Genomic DNA, 22,609 nt, shown 5'->3' with positions numbered 1-22,609 from the left:
CATTTGTCAGAAGTTTACATACACTTAGGTTGGAGTCATTAAAACTCGTTTTTCAACCACTCCACAAATGTCTTGTTAACAAACAATAGTTTTGGCAAGTCGGATAGGATATCTACTTTGTGAATGACATAAGTCCGTTTTCCAACAATTGTTTACAGACAGATTGTTTCACTTATAATTCATTATCACAATTCCAGTGGGTCAGAAGTTTACATACAGTAAGTTGACTGTGCCTTTAAACAGCTTGGGAAATTCCAGAAAATTATGTCAAGACTTTAGAAGCTTCTGATAGGCTAATTGACATCATTTGAGTCAATTGGAGGTGTACCTGTGGATGTATTTCAAGGCCTACCTTCAAACTCAGTGCCTCTTTGCTTGACATCATGGGGAAATCAAAAGAAATCAGCCAAGACCTCAGAAAACAAATTGTAGACCTCCACAAGTCTGGTTCATCCTTGGGAGCAATTTCCAAAATGCCTGGAGGTACCACGTTCATCTGTACAAACAATAGTATGCAAGTATAAACACCATGGGACCACGCAGCCGTCATACCGTTCAGGAAGGAGACGCGTTCTGTCTCCTAGAGATGAACGTACTTTGGTGCGAAAAGTGTAAATCAATCCCAGAACAACAGCAAAGGACCTTGTGAAGATGCTGGAGGAAGCAGGTACAAAAGTATCTATATCCACAGTAAAACAAGACCTATATCGACATAACCTGAAAGGCCGCTCAGTAAGGAAGAAGCCACTGCTCCAAAACTGCCATTAAAAAGCCAGACTACGGTTTGCAACTGCACATGGGGACAAAGATCGTACTTTTTGGAGAAATGTCCTCTGGTCTGATGAAACAAAAATAGAACTGTTTGGCCATAATGACAATCTTTATGTTTGGAGGAAAAAGGGGGAGGCTTGCAAGCTGAAGAACACCATCCCAACCGTGAAGCACGGGGGTGGCAGCATCATGTTGTGGGGGTGCTTTGCTGCAGGAGGGACTGGTGCACTTCACATAATAGATGGCATCATGAGGAAGGAAATTTATGAGGATATATTGAAGCAACATCTCAAGACATCAGTCATAAAGTTAAAGCTTGGTCGCAAATGGGTTTTCCAAATGAACAATGACCCCAAGCATACTTCCAAAGTTGTGGCAAAATGGCTTAAGGACAACAAAGTCAAGGTATTGGAGTGGCCATCACAAAGCCCTGACCTCAATCCCATAGAAGATTTGTGGGCAGAACTGAAAAAGCATGTGTGTGCAAGGAGGCCTACAAACCTGACTCAGTTACACCAGCTCTGTCAGGAGGAATGGGCCAAAATTCACGCAACTTATTGTGGGAGGCTTGTGGAAGGCTACCTGAAATGTTTGACCCAAGTTAAACAATTTAAAGGCAATGCTACCAAATAGTAATTGAGTGTATGTAAACTTCTGACCCACTGGGAATGTGATGAAAAATAAAAGCTGAAATAAATCATTCTCTCACTATTATTCTGACATTTCACATCCTTAAAATAAAGTGGTGATCCAGCTGACCTAAAAGAGGGAATGTTTACTTAGATTAAATGTCAGGAATTGTGAAAAACTGGGGTTAAATGTATTTGGCTAAGGTGTCCATAAACTTCTGACTTCAACTGTGTTATTTATTCAGTTGAATGTAGTTGATCCATATTCCACTTGTTTTGTATTGCATGTAAAACAGAAATGTAAAACAATCATTAGCACTAGCAACTAGGTCTGCAAGAATGACAAACTTCATCATGCCTGTATCTTCCCTCCTTGTATTCACATCAAGGCTGTATTTATACTGTACTGTTTGTTCGGTGCATCACCCAGAGTTAACCAGTTGGGAAACTCAACAAGCCAATTTGGGAAACCACATTCAACCTTAATTTAACTAGGCAAGTCAGTTAAGAACAAATTCTTATTTACAGTGACGGCCTACCGGGGAATAGTCTACGGGTATGGCCTTGCCACCTTTCCTATGGTGGTGACACGAGTTGTGGAGGGAAAGGACACCAGACACAACAGCTGGCCACATATGTAAGGGGCAAGGGACACAACATGTTTTCAGTGACAGAACTTTCCCATTGCTACTCAAAGCAGAATCTTTCACAATTCTTTACATGTAATTAAAAAACAGCACACAAGGCAACCTAAAGATGACTATGAATAAAAACTATAGCTCCTTATAACATAAACTACGGATAATAGGATTTGATAACTTTTCTTCTTGAATACACAGTCTTATACTAACTTGTTGCTCAGTTATTCATATAGGCAGATATTGCTCCTCCCCCTGTTATGGTCTCTTGTTATAGGCTACAGGGCGATAACAGTCATTCCTTTCAAAGAAAATAGTTTAGCTTCTATTGTATCAAGATGTTTCTTAGCCATTATTGCTCATTGGTAAAAATCTGCATCAGCTGATCAAAAATGTGTTTATGTTTGAGTGTTGTGATTCAGGTTAATTCTTTAAAAGTTGTGGCTCAGTATCAAGTGTGGTAGTACTTATTATTCTGTAACTTCCCAATGTATGACATTTGAGCATTGTTTACTAAATCAAGCAACAGCACAGTTCTTATTTTCAATGTTTTATTTACGAGCAAACCTTCCACATGGTGACAGTGGATTCCCAAAAAGTAGCTCTGTTGCCTTAGTTGCTCATCATGGCCTGTGGAAAATATGAGAAGGAAAAACATTAGATATGCCCTCATCATGATTCATGTGTACTGTACAACATCTGTAGTTATACTGTAGATACTGTAAAACAAAGATTAAAAGTCTCTTAATTGTTATGTCATGCAGCTTGACTTGAAATATCAACAAAATTGTCAAATTCTCTTTCTCTCTCCAAATATTTTACAGCAACATTTTTACCATGGCACCTTTTACATCTAAATCATTGTGGACAAAAATGTGGTTGTCGACTAAAAGTTTGGTTATGTAATAACAGCTCTAGTCAAAGTGTCCCAATGTGTAGCTGAATGCACTTACAGTGTTGATCCAGTCCATGTAGGAGCTGACTTGGGTGAAGACAGTAGGCTTCTTGCGGAAGTTGCAGCTCAGCCCAGAGCCAAAGCTAACAATACCGTGGACCTCCCAGGCTCCATCAGCATTTTGGCAGTTCAGGGGGCCACCGGAGTCACCCTGTGTCAAAGGACAAAACCAGAAATTATAAAGTTCAGTACAGCTCTATCTTCCGCTATACTAGGGGTCTGAAAAATGTGGCCCTAAGGCCATTTATGGCCCTCTCTTTATGTTGGATGGCCCAGTGTCACTTTTAAACACTTATTATTGTGATTTCTGCAATTATGTGCTAGTGCCTTGCATAATCACATAGTTATGAGGCACTGTTGGAAAGGTCCGCTATAGAACTTACGTTGCATCCGGACACAATGCCATCTCCTCCAGCACACACCATGGTGTCCTTCACCTGGAAGCCCCACCAGTCATTCTGGGAGCAGGTGGCGTGGTCAACGACAGGCAAGAGGGCCTGCTGCAGAATGTCAGGGAGGGCACCTCCGGCTGTTAAGGAGAGGGAAACACGACACAACATGTTACCTCAGGTAAAGATATTCTCTTTAAAGTCTGACTCTTTAAGTAGAGAGAATTAGAGCACTCGTCACCCAGACGTCACCCAGATTTATGAAATTATGTTTTACAACCCAATGTCTGTCTTCATCAAACACTTAATTTGAAGTTTGCATTTTAATTAGCATGATGAGAGGATGGTGCAAGAGGTGCAGTTACTCACTGACGGTGCGTCCCCAGCCAGTGACATAGCAGGACTCATTGTTGGGCAGGATGAAGCCAGCCTCGGGAAGACAGGCAGCCATGATGGAGTCAGTGAAGGTGACGGGAGTCTCCAGTTTGATAAGGGCAATGTCATTACTGCAGAAGACACACAGACACCAGTCAACAATTTTAGAATAAGGCTGTAATGTAACAAAATCTGGAGCAAGTCAAGGGGTCTGAATACTTTCCAAATGCACTGTATGTAGACTTCTAATTAGCAGTTAGCATAAGTATGCTAACTGAAAAGTTCAATCAGTTATTAAGGTTGTGGTGTATGTTTTTGCACTGTATTACAAATCAAAATTGTGAAATGTAATCCCGACCGTCCTACATAAGATAGTTCATTCTTTTGGAATGCTATCTATTCAGTCATAGACTACCATTTTTGCTATGTTACTCTTCTTCACCATCCTTGTGTCTAATTAAGCTGTACCACTGTAAAGCAAAGTTAGCATTGGTTCTACCGGATGAAGAGGGGGTTCCATTTCTCGTGGACGAGGATCTTGGCAACACCAACAGCCAGAGAACCCTCCTCAGTCTCAGCCAGGTTGTGCTTTCCCAGGTTCACTCTGTAGGTCCTGCTACTGCTCAAGAATAACAGAGGAGAACAGATACAGAACACAGTATGAGGGAGTGACACTGAATATCCAATTCACCAAATTCAAATAATCTGTCAAACTTTGATTCTCTAGCATGCTCTTGTTATCTGTTGAAAAGACTAAAAATATATATATTCAATTGAAGCATTACTGCCCCTGAGCAAGGCAGTTAACCCACTGTTCCCCGGGCACCTATGACGTGGATGTCGATTAAGGCAGCCCCCTGCACCTTACTGAATCAGAGGGGTTGGGTTCAATGCGGAAGACACATTTCAGCTGAGTGCATGCAGTTGTACAACTTACTAGGTATCCCCCTTTCCCTTTTTCTTCCTTTAACATTATTATTGTAGGTTGAATTTCAGAACTGTGGCCCATTTTATGTTTCCTGCTCATCATGACTGTCCCCAAGTGCCCCCTCTCTTAAACATTATTATTCTAGTGTCCTCTCACCTGATGCAGTGAGCAGCGGTGAGGACCCACTCGCTTGAAATCAGAGTTCCACCACAGGTGTGTCTCCACTCGCCATCCCTGTCGTACTGGAGAGAGATCTGAAACACACAAGAAAGTAGAGAATAATTAGTATTTCTCAATTTTGAAGCCCCCTACACTTTAAGGTTTAATTGTGGTAAAATCTCAATCTCACTGATATGACAATTCAGAATAAATGATTGCAGAAGATATAACATGGTTGTGATATATGTTTGATAACAACTGTTTGACTGACAAGCAATGATTAGTATTGATGCATTGCTGTTAAGATTGTTTAAATCTGCCCAATTCAAATCAACGCCTAGCCTCTTCCCCCTATGTCCTTTAAGCAGATCTGAGAGGACTGGACAGCTTTGTCACAGTCACTATGTATGTTCTGCATTGACTTAACATAAAGTACCTGCCAGGGCCAGCTGTTGGGCCTGACGTCCTCCCCTCCCACCACTCGTGTCACCACAGGAGGGAAAGTGGGCATGCCACACCCGTAGACTGTTGGACACAAACACACTCCAAACTCTCATATATAACATCAGTCTACTGGCGTTAGCTAGCATACATTACTATAGTATCAATACACTGTTGAGTCACATTTTGAGCTTAAATCACTTTGATTATGTTTGAAATGAATAATTGTTTTAATGAATACACTATCCACATTTGTGTATTTCATTTGCAATGCCACTTTCTAAAAGCCTTTCAATAGGTTTAGCAATGTAGCATTCTGTCAATATTCTAACTGAAGATGGAATAGAAATAGGCTACTGTATAGTGTTCTGTTCTTATTAGTAAAACAAATAAGTAGAATCCTTACCAGCAGCAACCAGACAAGCAAGGACTACAAACTTCATCATGTTTTTATCTTCAAAATGTGTCTTCACACCAGGGATGCCTTTATACTGTAGGCTACTGTATATGACGTTTGACACGTAAGACAATAATTCAACAGGTTCTGGGAACTGTTTCATCAGTCAGCCCACTCTGAAAACCAAGCTGGGGGTGAAGCTAAGGACAGCTAGCCCAGCCACTGATAAAATTGCCCACCCCCCTTTTTTCCACTCCCCTTGAAGTATAATATTAACACAAAAGGACTTGGATTGAACATATGTGTAGTGGCAAGCTTTTCTCACAGCTTCTCAAAGCAGCATGTTTCATGCAGTGTAGATTACCAATGCATGATTACCTAGATAAAATGAAGTACGGTACCGCACAATCTAAAAAAAATATATGGATTTTAGTGTGATGGTAATATGTCATCGAATCGTATTGCATGCTAATGTGAGGATGTTGTTTACTTTATTCCCGGACTACGCCTTTAAAGAGTTGAAACTTGATTGAAAAGCTATGTTACGGTCCAAAACTTCTGAAAGCCCTTTCCAATGACCAATAGCCTTTTATAAACATTTCACTTGACATTTTAGTTTCAGATGCAGATTCCGAGGTACTGCTTCTGACTTAGTTCATATGTTTTACCTCTTTGTCCACTCTTTTAATGGTCAAGATACAAAGATATAGTTCATGATAGTAATTAATAATGTTGGTTAATATTTGTTTCAACAAATCTGTTTTAGTAGACAACTGTTCCTTAGGAGTCAATTTAGGCAACCGGAGTTATTCCATGACAGCTGTGGATTTCACAGAACCTGGGTAACACAGTTGAGAAGAAGGTTATCTGCAAGGTTGATTTAAAAAAAAAAAGTTTTCCTAACTGCTTCCAGGCAGGTTGTTATGCAACATGTCCAAGGGGTTTTTCTATATCACTCCAGCGATACACTGAGTGAATCCAGGTTAAAGCTATGATCCCTTATTGATATCACTTAAAAAGCCGCAAAGGCCAAATAGTTCTCTGTGGAGTAATAGAATGTGTGTTGAACCTATGTTTAGCAAAGCCTTTTGCTTTAAAACTACATTCATGGGCATGGAAGAATTGGAAGGTTGTTGGATACTGGACTAAAATAGTGTCATTTGTCTTACAGTCAAGAATAGTAGAAAAGGTTCAACCAAGAATGCCATGTGAAATGGTTCAACACATTCTAATGAAAAATACTTGAAGACTAGATGTTGCCCATCACTACTTAATTCACCAAAACATGTCCACATATCTAATAATAACAAAACAGCTGTACATTATACGTTGAGTATACAAAATATTAGGAACACCTGCTCTTTCCATGACATAGACTGACCAGGTGAATCCAGGTGAAAGCTATGATCCCTTATTGATGTCACTTGCTAAATCCATTTCAATCAGTGTAGATGAAGGGGAGGAGACAGGTTAAAGAAGGATTTCTACGCCTTGAGACAATTGAGACATGGGTTGTGCATGTATGCCATTCAAAGGGTGAATTGCCTTTGAACAGGGTATGGCACAGTAGTATGTTTTTCACACTCAACAGTTTCCCGTGTGTATCAAGAGCAGTCCATCACCCAATGGACATCCAGACAACTTAACTATGGAAAGGTTCTTCTCATTAATCAGAGACATGCTTATGGTATGGGTGTAGGCCTATGCTATGGGTATGCTGGTTCATTTAAAAATGTTTCAAGACATAAAGGAAAGAGCGGCAGCATTCTTATCTTAGAATTTTATTTATGAGCAAATGTCCATATAGAAACATTGGTGTCCCAATAGGTAGCTGTGTTGCATTAGTTGTTGGCCAAGATCCGTGGGAAATAAAGGACTCTTCCCTTCAGCGTGATAGATGTGATTTTCATCTCTAAATCATGGTGAACTCGAGGTAGCATTCGGCCATAGTTCTAGTAACAGACTCCATCACCTCCCTGATTACCTTCCCTATATATGTCACTCCCTTTGGTTCCTTCCCCAGGCGTCATTGTTTCTGTTCTGTGCGTTCTTGTTTTGTTTTATATTGCGCTTATTTATTAAAACACTCACTCCCTGAACTTGCTTCCCGACTCTCAGCACACATCATTACACACTGACCGTGTTGATCCAGTCAATGTAGGCACTGACTTGGGTTAAGACTGAGGGCCTCTTGCGGTTGTAGCTGCAGTAACCACCTAAATCGAAAAAGCTCAGCACAGTGTGGATCTCCCAGTTCCATCAGCAGTCTGACGGTTCAGGGGGGCACCATGGTCACCCTGGGTCACAACAAAACCAGATCAACAAACAACTTCAACACCACTTTATCTCATGGCGCTAGCAATGCCAAAGGTCATGGGTTTGATTCCTGCTGGGGCCACCAATACGTATATGTATGCATTCACTGTTGCTTTGGATAAATGTGTCTGCTAAACGACATATTATTGCATTAAATCTCTAGACCAGTATCACTTTTTTTGGCGTTGCCTTAGTTTTTTCAGAACAAAGGCATATGATAACGAGTTGATAATGCTAGACACTCTGATAAATAGATGAATGGGTCCCACCGTGATGAAATGTACATGTTATTAATAATTAAAACAATGTTGGTTAAAAGCCAATGAAATTTGTGCCATTTTCCATGATCATATACAGTAAGAGGACCTCAGAGGTACTAACATGTCAGGAATGGAGGTTGTTCGGAATACTGAAATGCCCGTAACTTTGAAATTCATTGAAAAATCACAAACCGTTATAGAAAATATTGATTGCATATGTACATGTGTTTTCTAATAATTTAAGAACATACTGTAAATATCTGTTTCCCCAAATTGCACCTTTAAAGTACTAGTATGTTTCATACATTTTAGTATGCCATTGCATAGTGACCTGACTAAATGAATAAGGTCTATAGTCTATATTAGTATTTTTTTGCATTCATTATTATAGTGTTATATTAGTACTATGTTTTATTTCATGGTCGATGACTAAACTACACACTACTTTCTTTGCGAAAAGAAAATAGAATATGGGTGAAGTACGCAAGAATTTCCTTTCTTTTTCATCAGACCTGCCTAAATCTCACTTCAAACACTTTTTGTCTGCGTAATTCTCACTTTCTGTGTTTAATAGGCTAAATCACACTTTCTGTTAACGTCTGACTCCAGAGTGATCTGTTCTTGCTGTTAACTTCTGACCCCAGAGTGATCTGTCGTCTGTGACATTTCAGATTTAGATATATGTTTTCATGAAGTAGTTTGGAAGTAGAGAACTTTTTTCTCTCTAAGTAGCTTTATTTTTCTTAAGGGTAGATTTAGTGTAGCTTAACTTCTTCCAGTATGAAGTAATTGGTAGCTTGGTAAACTATAATTTCAGAGTAGCTTTTCCAACACTGTGAATTTCACAGAACCTGGGTAACACAGTTGAGAAGTAAAACATCCAAAATCACATTATCTGCAAGGTTGATTTTTTTTCCAGGTTTTACTGGCTGGTTTTAGACACCTTGTTGTGCAACATGTCTCTGACAGTTTTTTTCTACTACTCTTCAGCTATATAAGGGAGCAGGTTCAGCTGACATTCACTGAAACTGTCATCATGAAGTTTGTGGTCTTGGCTTTGTTTGTTGCTGGTGGTAAGTTATCCTGACCAGATTTTAGATTTTGCTGAACATTTGACAATATGTTGGTCCCTCGCCTTATCTTACTTTCAGTGAACACATAATTCCACCTTGTATGCCATCTTAAATGACCACCTATTTGTTTTCATTTAGAAATTCTCTCAGATTTAAGTTGAAATATATTGGGTATCAGGTATCATGTACATGAAATACAGAAGTTACGAGTTCACATTTTGGTAGAAATGTGCAATTTCAAAATAAACCTTAGACATGCAATATGGACAACATGATGTTCTGGGAAGAGTAAGTCAGTGATGCAAATTGTAATTGCATAGTGTTTGTGTTTCTCGTTATTTCTCAGCCTACGGATGTGGGCTGCCCACCTTCCCCCCTATCATCACCAGGGTGGTCGGAGGAGAGGATGTCCGTGAGAACAGCTGGCCCTGGCAGGTAGGTTCCACTTGACATGTTTTCATGTATTATCACTCCTTCTCTATTAACAAGCCCTTCTCTAATAACAAGCCCTTCTCTATTAACAAGCCCTGGGTGTCCTAAAGTTGTAGTAAAGTAGTATTTTTCTTCAAATTGACTTTACCAAATCTTATTTGAATTGTGTTGAATTTAAATACATTGGTGTTTGTTTCTTTGTTCTCTCCAGGTGTCTCTTCAGTACCAATCTGGTAGCAGCTTCCACCACACCTGTGGCGCCACTCTGATCTCCAGCCAGTGGGTCATGACCGCTGCTCACTGCATCAGGTATAACAAACGGGTCCGAGATTGTCATCCAATGAGATTTTTATTTTATTAAATTTCCTCCATTATCTAAAAGGCACCAGCTGCCACTGCTTCACTTACTGTATCATCTATGGATTTTAACATTTTGTTAGTGTTATGACCTGACCTTTTGTGTGTGGGTTCTCTTGTGGCCTTATAGCAGCCGCAACACCTACAGGGTGTACCTGGGCAAGCACAACCTGAAGAACAACAACGAGGAGGGTTCCATGGCTCTTACTCCCGCCAAGATCATCGTCCATGAGAACTGGGATTCCTACAGAATCCGGTGGGGTTTTCACTTTTTTCTACCCCAATGATATCTATCCTTGTAGGCTCCATGTCTGTTTACATTCAAATACTTCTATGTTTGAACTATTTTCTGTTAGATAATTTATGTATGAATGATCCATTTTCATAGCTATGCGTTGGCCAAAGTTTTTTGTACTGATGGGATGCATGATGTGATCTAACTGAAAATTGGAGATAGTAAAGTAGTGCTGCATTTTCCTCAGTGAATGAGATTAGTAATATTTCCTAAACTTTGTGACATCTGCTGATGTAAAAAGGGCTTTATTAATGCATTTGTTTGATTCATGACTGTGTGCTTATCTGTAATACAGTCGCTCATCATGTCTTCTGCAGTAACGACATTGCCCTGATCAAGCTTCAGAGCCCTGTCACCTTCTCTGACTCTATCATGGCTGCCTGTCTGCCCGACTCCGGCATCGTCCTGCCCCACAATGCTCCCTGCTACGTCACTGGCTGGGGACGCCTCTGGAGTAGGTCATGTTGACCATGAATCAGTTTCCCTTGCACTTTTCTCTCATATCAATGCATATTATTTCATCTTTTCATCCTCATTTGCTGGTGATATGAATGCCCACAAACTCAGACGTACTACTAATAACTTTATATAAACAAATGTAATGATGATGAACCAATTGCTAATTATTATGGTAGTTATTTTGAGTATAGTTAAAATATAGTTATTTTGAATATATAGTGTTTGTTGAGCATTCAACATATCCTTCAAGATACTATTGACATTTCATGAGAATCAATAGAGGCACTAATTGGATTGTTGAATTTGTTAATCTCTTCAGCCGGAGGCCCCATCGCTGACGTACTGCAGCAGGCCCTCCTGCCCGTGGTCAGCCATGCCAACTGCACCAAGCCCGACTGGTGGGGCAGCCTTGTTACCAGCAGCATGGTCTGTGCTGGTGGTAATGGAGACCTTGCTAGCTGCAACGTGAGTCATGCTACTACAGCTTGTTGATGTTTTGTCATTTCACAATCATGGAGTGATGAACAGACCTAGAGCTAAGAAATGCCACTTGAGGAAAAAGAATGATACTTTTTGAAAGGAATTATTTCGGAATATCTGATGTACAGTACCAGTCAAAGGTTTGGACACACCTACTCATTGAAGGATTTTTCTTTATTTTTACTATTTTCTACATTGTAGAATAATAGTGAAGACATCAAAACTATGAAATAACACATATGGAATCATGTAGTAACCAAAAAAGTGTTAAACAAATTCTTCAACAAATTCAAAGTATCCACCCTTTGACTTGATTACAGCTTTGGCAACTCTTGGCATTCTTTAAACCAGCTTCATGAGGTAGTCACCTGGAATGCATTTCAATTAACAGGTGTACCTTCTTAAAAGTTAATTTGTAGAATTTATTTCGTTCTTAATGCGTTTGAAACAATCAGTTGTGTTGTGACAAGGTAGAAGTATACAGAAGATAGCCCAATTTGGTAAAAAAACATGTCCATATTATGGCAAGAACAGCTCAAATAAGCAAAGAGAAATGACAGTCCATCATTACTAAGAAATTAAGAAATTCCACAAATTAAAGTTTAACAAGGTTATAGTAAACTATATATTTGACACAGTCATACACTCTGGTCCTGAGCTTACCACTGCTGTGTGTTCCTCTGTTTCCCTGCAGGGAGACTCCGGTGGCCCCCTGAACTGCCAGAACTCTGATGGCTCCTGGGACGTTCATGGTGTGGTGAGCTTCGGCTCCAGCATGGGCTGCAACTACCCCAAGAAGCCCTCCGTCTTCACCCGCGTCAGTGCCTACATTTCCTGGATAAACAACGTGAGTGCACACCCAACACTTCAACACTATATGCCTTCCCACCATACTTCCACACTATATCCCTTCCCACCATACTTCCACACTTATTCCCTTCCCGCCACACAAGGGCTAAAATATCAATACTACATACTGCTCAGATTGAAGCAATGTATTGTGCGTTTTAAGTGGTATCCAAACCAAGCTAGATATACATTTATAATGAAGTAATGTATTGGGTATGCATTTTAAGTAGTTTGCTGGTGTGAATATTGGAACAGCCTATCCATGGAAAAAAACACTTGTAATGTTTAATTATCACCTTGGAGTATATGCAAGTATACTCCCTATTGGCATATGAAGTAATTTTTTTGGTCTCTTTTTTATTTTTCTATTTTTCAGGTGATGACCAGCAACTAAATGATGGATCTGGTTGTATCTTGGTGGGCAGCTGTCATTAAAAAAATACATGTATTGCAAATATCTCATTCTTTGGTTTCCTTTTTTCAAAACCCAATGGTTTTCCAAATGAATCTAAGTTTATGTGAAACGTTAGTAGAAAAGTTTCTGGTACCATAAAGAAATGTCCATACATGTATGGACTTTCAGATTTTATAAACACAAATATTTTCAAAAACATTGAAAAGTCTGCGTAATGTTTGCCATCAAATTGCATCCATTTTCATCAAAATTATGATCATTTGGAAAAAAAACTTTAGTATCTGTATCCAGGTAAATTACTGTATTACTGTATCTTAGTTACTGTATCAAGATCTTGCAGGGAATTTACTCACTTGCATTAATGGCTCCATATACAGTGCCTGCAGAAAATATTTATTTACCTTGACTTATTACACATTTTGTTTTGTTACAGCCTGAATTCAAAATTGATGCAATTAAAATGTTATCTCACCCATCTACATGCAATATCCCATAATGACAAAGTGAAAACATGTTTTCAGAGATTTTTGCAAGTTTATTGAAAATGAAATACAGAAATATCTCATTTACATAAGTATTCACGTCCCTGAGTCAATACTTTGCAGAAGCACATTTGGCAGCGATTACAGCTGTGAGTCTTTCTGGGTAAGCCTCAAAGAGCTTTCCACACCTGGATTGTGCAACATTTGCACATTATTCTTTTCAATATTCTTCAAGCTCTGTCACATTGGTTGCTGATCATTGCTAGACAACCATTTTCAGGTCTTGCCATAGATTTGCAAGTAGTATTGAGTCAAAACTCGGCCAGTCAGGAGCATTCACTATCTTCTTGGTAAGCAACTCCAGTGTAGATTTGGCCTTGTGTTTTAGGTTATTGTCCTGCTGAAGGATGAATTCATCTCCCAGTGTCTGGTGGAAAGCAGACTGAACCAGGTTTTCCTCTAGGATTTTGCCTGTGCTTAGCTCCATTTCTTTTATTTTTTATCCTGAAAAACTCTCCAGTCCTTAACGATTACAAACATACCCCATAACATGATGCAGCCACCACACTCAGCGGTGTAAAAAGTAACCAATTGTCATACTTGAGTACAAGTAAAAATACGTTAATAGAAAATGACTCAAGTAAAAGTGAAAAGTCACCCAGTAAAATACTACTTGAGTAAAAGTCAAAAATTATTTGGTTTTAAACATACTTAAGTATCAAAAGTAAATGTAATTGCTCAAATATACTTAAGTATCAAAAGTAAAAGTATAAATAATTTCAAATTCCTTTTATTAAAGTATTTTTACACCACTGACCACACTGCTTGAAAATAATAGAGAGTGGTACCCAGTAATGTGTTGTAATGGATTTGCCCCAAACGTAACACTTTGTACTCAGAACAAAAAGTTAATTGCTTTGCCACATTTTTTGCAGTATTACTTTAGTGCCTTGTTGCAAACACTATGCTTGTTTTGGAATATTTGTATTCTGTACAGGCTTCCTTCTTTTCACTCTGTCAAATAGGTTAGTATTATGGAGTAACTACAATGTTGTTAATCCATCCTCAGTTTTCTCCTATCACAGCCATTAAACCCACCATTGGCCTCATAGTGAAATCCCGGGAACTGAGTTTACGAAGGAAGCCTGCAACTTTGTAGTGACTGGGTGTATTGATACACCATCCAAAGTGTAATTAATAACTTCACCATGCTCAAAAGGACATTCATTTTTACACATCTACCAATAGGTGCCCTTCTTTGTGAGGCTTTGGAAAACCTCCCTTGTCTTTGTGGTTGAATCTGTGTTTGAAATGCATTGCTCGAGTGAAGGATCTTACGATTATCTGTACGTATGAGGTAGTCATTCAAAATCATGTTAAACACTATTATTGCACATAAAGTGAGTCCATGCATCTTATTATGTGACTTGTTAAGCACCTTTTTACTCTGGAACTTATTTAGGCTTGCCATAACAAAGGGTTTGAATACTTATTGACTCAAGCCATTTCAGATTTAAATTGTTTATTCATTTGTATACATTTTGAAACACATAATTCCACTTTGACATTATTTTGAATGTATCAAATTATTTCATTTTTTTTTTTTTTGCTTTTGAGAAGTTTTTTGATTACATAGGCAGTCATGAGATAAGTGCTTATGCACAGACAGGTGATGATAAAATACACAACAGGGTAACTCTATAACATATTATTTGAAGAAAATAATTGGGGAATTATGTATACTTTTGTTACACTATTACAGGGATCATCAATTAAATTCAGTCGTGGGCAGATTTTTTTTATTGGGCGGATGGTAAGTGGGCAGGAAAATAATTACAAATCATTTGTAGACGGCAAAAAGAAGCCCAAACAAATATAATATTTGACTTTAACATAATCATTTAAAATCTGGCTTACATTTTTATAAGATCACATATATCTCTCTATTTTGCTTGGGATTACTTTGGAACAGATTTAGAAATCAAAATCACTTGGAGCTGATTTGCTGGTCTTACAGTATGTCCAACAGTAGTTGTTTTTTTTTGCACAAATTATATAAAATAAAATAAAATAAAATTGTATTAGTCACATGCGCCGAATACAACAGGTGTAGTAGACCTTACAGTGAAATGCTTACTTATGAGCCCCTAAACAACAATGCAGTTTAAAAAAAATACGGATAAGAATAAGAAATAAAAGTAACAAGTAATTAAAGAGCAGCAGTAAAATAGCAATAGTGAGACTATATACAGTTTCCGGAAGTCACCCATCAGATGCAACAAATGGTTAAATACACCAAGGGCGGAGTCTAGTATAGTTTCCATGGCGCTGATATACAATCCGAGGTCAAGTTGATTTCCATATACAAACCTGTAGGCTACAATGTTTTTTCTCTCTGCTGTTGAATGAATTGGATATATTTCGGACTGTCTGCCTCGTTTTAAGGAAAGTAAAAATGTTGTCCCAAAAATCATATATTTTCTGAAGTTGGATAGAACTGTTTTGGGTTAACTCCATTTAAAACTTTACACTTTATTGTAAAAACGCCTCAAAAACGTGGTTGTCTCTTTAATGTATGAGAGAATAATGTATATTGTAACATGTTAATGTACCATTCATTCAAATTATATCTCGAAACAAAGTCAACTTAAGCAGTCGTAGTACTTATCAAGCATAATGTGCCATTGCCAAGTTGAAGTTGCTGACACGTCTCATGTCCATTTTTTATGGAGCAATTACGTGCATATATAGTAAGATTATTAATTTGTTAATGCTTTACAGGTGGATATGAGGGGTTACCTGAAAACATCGGGGTGGGTATTTAAACTCCAGGCTGAAACCACTACAGTAGGAACACATAGGGATTGCGATTTATGTTTACAGGTAAGGTCATGATGCTGCATCCTCAAACTGCAAATGTATGTCTTTACAAAAAGATAAAATCTTAACAATGCTATTATTTTCTTTAATATAACGATAATATAATTTTATATAACGATAGGCTACCGGTACACACACCTATCAGCCAAAACTAGATTGATTGTGGTAAAGTCGTCTGTATTGATGATGGTAATAATAATAATTATAATAGTAATCTGTATTGAAGAATATAGAACTGAGCAATACAGTAAATATGTCCTTATCTTGGTATAGGAATACGTGTGCTGGCTTTATCAATATTTAAATGTGATCTTCTGTACGGAGTTACTATTATATTGACTGCTTTATGCTCATTATTGACAGAATGGGGGAGTTGAGGAGCATCACGCCCTGATCGAATGGAGCAAATCAGAGCGATGTTTTGTGCTGAGTGACCTGAACTCTGCCCATGGTACATATGTCAACGACTGTCGTATCCACAATGCAGCCGTGCGTCTAACCCCAGGCGATGAACTGCACTTTGGCTATGGAGGCTCCACCTACCAGCTAGCTGTGGAAAGCCCATCTACGGTATGATTTATGTAGTCTGTAGTGCATATTTTTATTTTTCTATTTTTTTATTTCACCTTTATTTAACCAAGTAGGCCAGTTGAGAACAAGTTCACATTTACAACTGCGACCTGGCATGTAGGCCATACTGTCTTATCTACTAGATATCTCCCAATGCAGCAGTAAGAAGTTATCCACTCTTTGCTTGCTTTAACCCTCATGTTGTGTTCTGGTCGAACTGGACCAATTTACAAGTTCTCTCTCTGAAAAATGTAATTAATTTAATCTGATTGTCATAAGGTTCAATGACTTTGTCCACACAAAATACATTTGGATGATTTTCATTACATTTTGCGTGTTTCATTTAACTTTGGTACACCTGTGGTGTTCCCGGTCAAAAATGACCGGTCATTAGAAATGAATGGGTGAGACTACAATTAGTATATACAATTGAGTTCAGGCACATGTCCGTTCATCAGATGGACACACTTCCTCTCCCAGACCCCCACATGCATGTGTGTTTGTGCACACACACACACACACACACACACACACACACACACACACACACACACACACACACACACACACACACACACACTAGACTCTTCAAATACACACACACACACACACACACACACACACAATCAAATCAAATCAATCAATCAAATTTATTTTTATATAGCCCTTCGTACATCAGCTGATATTCTCAAAGTGCTGTACAGAAACCCAGCCTAAAACCCCAAACAGCAAGCAAAGCATGTGAAAGAAGCACGGTGGCTAGGAAAAACTCCCTAGGAATGCCAAAAACCTAGGAAGAAACCTAGAGAGGAACCAGGCTATGAGGGGTGGCCAGTCCTCTTCTGGCTGTGCAGGGTGGATATTATAACAGAACATGGTCAAAATGTTAAAATGTTCATAAATGACCAGCATGGTCAAATAATAATAATCATAGTAGTTGTCGAGGGTGCAACAAGCACGTCCGGTGAACAGGTCAGGGTTCCATAGCCGCAGGCAGAACAGTTGAAACTGGAGCAGCAGCACGGCCAGGTGGACTGGGGACAGCAAGGAGTCATCATACCAGGTAGTCCTGAGGCATGGTCCTAGGGCTCAGGTCCTCCGAGAGAAAGACAGAAAGAGAGAAAGAGAGAATTAGAGAGAGCATATTTAAATACACACAGGACACCGGATAAGACAAGAGAAATACTCCAGATGTAACAGACTGACCCTAGCCCCCCAACACATAAACTACTGCAGCATAAATACTGGAGGCTGAGACAGGAGGGATCAGAAGACACTGTGGCCCCATCCGATGATACCCCGGACAGGGCCAAACAGGCAGGATATAACCCCACCCACTTTGCCAAAGCACAGCCCCCACACCACTAGAGGGATGTCTCCAACCACCAACTTACCGTCCTAAGACAAGGCCGAGTATAGCCCACAACGATCTCCGCCATGGCACAACCCAAGGGGGGCGCCAACCCAGACAGGAAGACCACGTCAGTGACTCAACCCACTCAAGTGACGCACCCCTCCCATGGACGGCATGGAAGAACACCAGTAGGCCAGTGACTCAGCCTCTGTAAAAGGGTTAGAGGCAGAGAATCCCAGTGGAAAGAGGGGAACCGGCAAGGCAGAGACAGCAAGGGCGGTTCGTTGCTCCAGCCTTTCCGTTCACCTTCACACTCCTGGGCCAGACTATACTTAATCATAGGACCTACTGAAGAGATAAGTCTTCAGTAAAGACTTAAAGGTTGAGACTGAGTCTGCGTCTCTCACATTGGTAGGCAGACCATTCCATAAAAATGGAGCTCTATAGGAGAAAGCCCTACCTCCAGCCGTTTGCTTAGAAATTCTAGGGACAATTAGGAGGCCTGCGTCTTGTGACCGTAGCGTACGTGTAGGTATGTACGGCAGGACCAAATCGGAAAGATAGGTAGGAGCAAGCCCATGTAATGCTTTGTAGGTTAGCAGTAAAACCTTGAAATCAGCCCTTGCCTTAACAGGAAGCCAGTGTAGGGAGGCTAACACTGGAGTAATATGATCAAATTTTTTGGTTCTAGTCAGGATTCTAGCAGCCGTATTTAGCACTAACTGAAGTTTATTTAGTGCTTTATCCGGGTAGCCGGAAAGTAGAGCATTGCAGTAGTCCAGCCTAGAAGTAACAAAAGCATGGATTAATTTTTCTGCGTCATTTTTGGACAGAAAATTTCTGATTTTTGCAATGTTACGTAGATGGAAAAAAGCTGTCCTTGAAACAGTCTTGATATGTTCTTCAAAAGAGAGATCAGGGTCCAGAGTAACGCCGAGGTCCTTCACAGTTTTATTTGAGACGACTGTACAACCATCCAGATTAATTGTCAGATTCAACAGAAGATCTCTTTGTTTCTTGGGACCTAGAACAAGCATCTCTGTTTTGTCCGAGTTTAAAAGTAGAAAGTTTGCAGCCATCCACTTCTTTATGTCTGAAACACAGGCTTCTAGCGAGGGCAATTTTGGGGCTTCACCATGTTTCATTGAAATGTACAGCTGTGTGTCGTCTGCATAGCAGTGAAATTTAACATTATGTTTTCGAATGACATCCCCAAGAGGTAAAATATATAGTGAAAACAATAGTGGTCCTAAAACGGAACCTTGAGGAACACCGAAATTTACAATTGATTTGTCAGAGGACAAACCATTCACAGAGACAAACTGATATCTTTCCGACAGATAAGATCTAAACCAGGCCAGAACTTGTCCATGTAGACCAATTTGGGTTTCCAATCTCTCCAAAAGAATGTGGTGATCGATGGTATCAAAAGCGGCACTAAGATCTAGGAGCACGAGAACAGATGCAGAGCCTCGGTCTGACGTCATTAAAAGGTCATTTACCACCTTCACAAGTGCAGTCTCAGTGCTATGATGGGGTCTAAAACCAGACTGAAGCGTTTCGTATACATTGTTTGTCTTCAGGAAGGCAGTCAGTTGCTGTGCAACAGCTTTTTCTAAAATTTTGGAGAGGAATGGAAGATTCGATATAGGCCGATAGTTTTTTATAATTTCTGGATCAAGATTCGGCTTTTTCAAGAGAGGCTTTATTACTGCCACTTTTAGTGAGCTTGGTACACATCCGGTGGATAGAGAGCCGTTTATTATGTTCAACATAGGAGGGCCAAGCACAGGAAGCAGCTCTTTCAGTAGTTTAGTTGGAATAGGGTCCAGTATGCAGCTTGAGGGTTTGGAGGCCATGATTATTTTCATCATTGCGTCAAGAGATATAGTACTAAAACACTTTAGTATCTCCCTTGATCCTAGGTCCTGGCAGAGTTGTGCAGACTCAGGACAATGGAGCTTTGGAGGAATACCCAGATTTAAAGAGGAGTCTGTAATTTGCTTTCTAATGATCATGATCTTTTCCTCAAAGAAGTTCATAAATTTATTACTGCTGAAGTGAAAGCCATCCTCCATTTGCGAAGGCTGCTTTTTAGTTAGCTTTGCGACAGTATCAAAAAGAAATTTCGGATTGTTCTTATTTTCCTCAATTAAGTTGGAAAAATAGGATGATCGAGCAGCAGTAAGGGCTCTTCGATACTGCACGGTACTGTCTTTCCAAGCTAGTCGGAAGACTTCCAGTTTGGTGTGGCGCCATTTCCGTTCCAATTTTCTGGAAGCTTGCTTCAGAGCTCGTGTATTTTCTGTATACCAGGGAGCTAGTTTCTTATGACAGATGTTTTTAGTTTTTAGGGGTGCAACTGCATCTAGGGTATTGCGCAAGGTTAAATTGAGTTCCTCGGTTAGGTGGTTAACTGATTTTTGTCCTCTGACGTCCTTGGGTAGGCAGAGGCAGTCTGGAAGGGCATCAAGGAATCTTTGGGTTGTCTGAGAATTTATAGCACGACTTTTAATGCTCCTTGGTTGGGGTCTGAGCAGATTATTTGTTGCAATTGCAAACGTAATAAAATGGTAAAACACACACACACACACACACACACACACACACACACACACACACACACACACACACACACACACACACTAGACTCTTCTATAACACACACACACACACACACACACACACACACACACACACACACACACACACACACCTCACTGCGGAACCACACCTGTTGGCATTCTCACGAACAATCGCAACATTGTTTCAATAATATAAAGAACTTTTCTAAGTTTTCTAACTCTGGTATATAAAGCTTTTTTGAGGCCTCGTTCACAATTCATTCTGTGGCAGCACAATGGCCAAACGATATACTGTATGTGAGGCTCTTGATCATATCTTTGATCGTGACACTGGTGAGAAGGAGAGAGTCCTTATTAAACTTTGACACAAAGTAGTCTGTGATAAATAGCACAATATGTTTCATCTGAGTATTTGTTATAGTCAAAATAATCCATACATTATGCTTTTTTTTACTCAAAAACGAGTTGTATGAGCTCAGGTCAATAAAGCCTACAGGCCATAAATAGCAAATAGTAATGTTCACAAGAACTTAAGTTGATAAAAAGATCTAACACAACATTAGGTGATAATATATGTATTATTATTGATTTATAATCAGCAATAATGGGGCGGTCATTTTGGACCGGGAACACAGAATTAATTAACATGAAACGAACACAACAGGAGGGAACCTATCACTATTCCCTATATATTTGGTCAGTGGTGTTAATCTGTTGTTAAGCTGCATGGCCTCATTGGTGTTGAGGTGTTGTATGTGCCTCTATGTATCTCTCTATCTCTCTCCAGCTCCCCTGCCCTCCCAAGAGCATCTGGACAGCCAGTCAGAACTCCCTGCAGCTGATAGAGGAGCCCCCCCTTGCCCAGTCTCCCTCCTCCCCCTCCTCCCAGCTCCCTCTCCTACCTGGCAATACTTCTGCCCCTGTTGCGTGGGTATGGGGGCGATCATCTGTCACCCCTCATCCCCCTAGCCGGGCTCGACCAGCCAGTGCTGGGACCAAACGGACTGGGCAGAGCATCCCCTCCGAACAACAAGGGACAACCTCACACAGACCAGGTGGCTGAATTATACTGTGTCTCACTGTGCACCCAACGTACATGGTCTAATCATTTGATGCCATGTTAGCTACTGTATACTAGCTAATGTTTGCGAACAGTATGTCTTATTGAACGAACCTCTGTTTACATTTGAGTTGGTTTCAATAGGTGAAGGTGTGTGTAAATGCATCACTTGTACATGAGACTCTTGGTTTTTGCAGGAAGTTGGACTGGACACACAGGAAGCGGGCCCCCTCAGAGAACCGGAGAAATGGCATCTGAAAGTTCTCAGACCATGCAGCACCTCTTACAGGAGAAGGTGGGCATCTGTCTTGTTGGTGGTCTTGTTAGTAGTCTTGTTAGTAGTCTTGTTGGTAGTCTTGTGGTGGTCTTGTGATTGTGTAACCGCTATATAAAATACCAATGTGGAAGTGCACCCAAGCCTTTGTTCCCCCAGTGAAAATAGAAGTTTGTCTCTGCTTTATATTTATCCAGTCCTTTCCCTGTTTTCCTTGTACTACCAAAAATGTTGAATAACTCTCCAAACAGAAGACTAACAAAATCAAATAAAATGTTATTTGTCACATGCTTTGTAAACAGCAGGTGTAGACTATCAGTAAAATGCAGAGAGGAAAATGGAAAAATTATAGAAAGATAACAAGGAATAAATACACAATGAGTAATGACAACTTGGCTATATACACAGGTCGATGTGCTGGGGTCGAGTCAATGTGTTGGGGTACGAGGTAATTGAAGTAGATATGTACATATAGATAGGGGGGGGGTCAATGCAGATAATCCAGGTAGCGATTTGGTTAACTATTTAGCAGAGTTATGGCTTGGGGGCGGCTTGGGGGTAGAAGCTGTTCAGGGTCCTGTTGGTTCCAGACTTGGTGCATCTTCATCACTTGCCGTACTGTAGCAGGGAGAACAGTCTATGACTTTGGTGGCTGGAGTCTTTGAACATTTTTAGGGCCTTCCTCTGACACTGCCTGGTATAGAGGTCCAGGATGGCAGGGAGCTCAGCCCCAGTGATGTACTGGGGCGGATGCACTACCCTCTGTAACGCAGTTGCTATACCAAG

General features: G+C 40.0%; 3 protein-coding genes across 3 annotated transcripts in view; 2 read left to right on the top strand and 1 right to left on the bottom strand.

Annotated features, from left to right (window-relative positions):
- Window positions 1-2,575: 2,575 nt before the first annotated feature.
- Window positions 2,576-5,821, bottom strand: ela2l (elastase 2 like). Its single transcript, XM_014146076.2, has 8 exons — window positions 5,692-5,821; window positions 5,281-5,369; window positions 4,842-4,939; window positions 4,257-4,376; window positions 3,752-3,888; window positions 3,377-3,522; window positions 2,992-3,144; window positions 2,576-2,668 (listed from the first exon to the last, which is right to left on the bottom strand). The coding sequence occupies exons 1-8, from the start codon at window positions 5,729-5,731 to the stop codon at window positions 2,651-2,653; spliced, it is 801 nt and encodes a 266-aa protein (XP_014001551.1). The 5' UTR covers window positions 5,732-5,821; the 3' UTR covers window positions 2,576-2,650.
- Window positions 5,822-9,232: 3,411 nt separating this feature from the next.
- Window positions 9,233-12,660, top strand: ela2 (elastase 2). Its single transcript, XM_014146357.2, has 8 exons — window positions 9,233-9,331; window positions 9,678-9,766; window positions 9,975-10,072; window positions 10,251-10,376; window positions 10,733-10,869; window positions 11,194-11,339; window positions 12,049-12,201; window positions 12,580-12,660. The coding sequence occupies exons 1-8, from the start codon at window positions 9,295-9,297 to the stop codon at window positions 12,595-12,597; spliced, it is 804 nt and encodes a 267-aa protein (XP_014001832.1). The 5' UTR covers window positions 9,233-9,294; the 3' UTR covers window positions 12,598-12,660.
- A 2,772-nt stretch (window positions 12,661-15,432) lies between these two features.
- fhad1 (forkhead-associated (FHA) phosphopeptide binding domain 1) overlaps window positions 15,433-22,609 on the top strand; it is a 28,891-nt gene continuing 21,714 nt past the window's right edge. Inside the window, exons 1-4 of the mRNA XM_045696098.1 lie at window positions 15,433-15,983; window positions 16,344-16,550; window positions 21,277-21,544; window positions 21,747-21,883. Coding sequence (XP_045552054.1) covers window positions 15,888-15,983; window positions 16,344-16,550; window positions 21,277-21,544; window positions 21,747-21,883 — 708 coding nt within the window. The 5' untranslated portion in view covers window positions 15,433-15,887. The remainder of the gene's footprint in view (window positions 15,984-16,343; window positions 16,551-21,276; window positions 21,545-21,746; window positions 21,884-22,609) is intronic.

Source organism: Salmo salar, chromosome ssa15 (assembly GCF_905237065.1).
Source record: "Salmo salar chromosome ssa15, Ssal_v3.1, whole genome shotgun sequence".
In the NCBI taxonomy this organism is placed as follows: Eukaryota; Metazoa; Chordata; class Actinopteri; order Salmoniformes; family Salmonidae; genus Salmo; species Salmo salar.
Note: the sequence above shows the minus strand (reverse complement) of the source record. Positions and strands in the feature narration are given on the sequence as shown.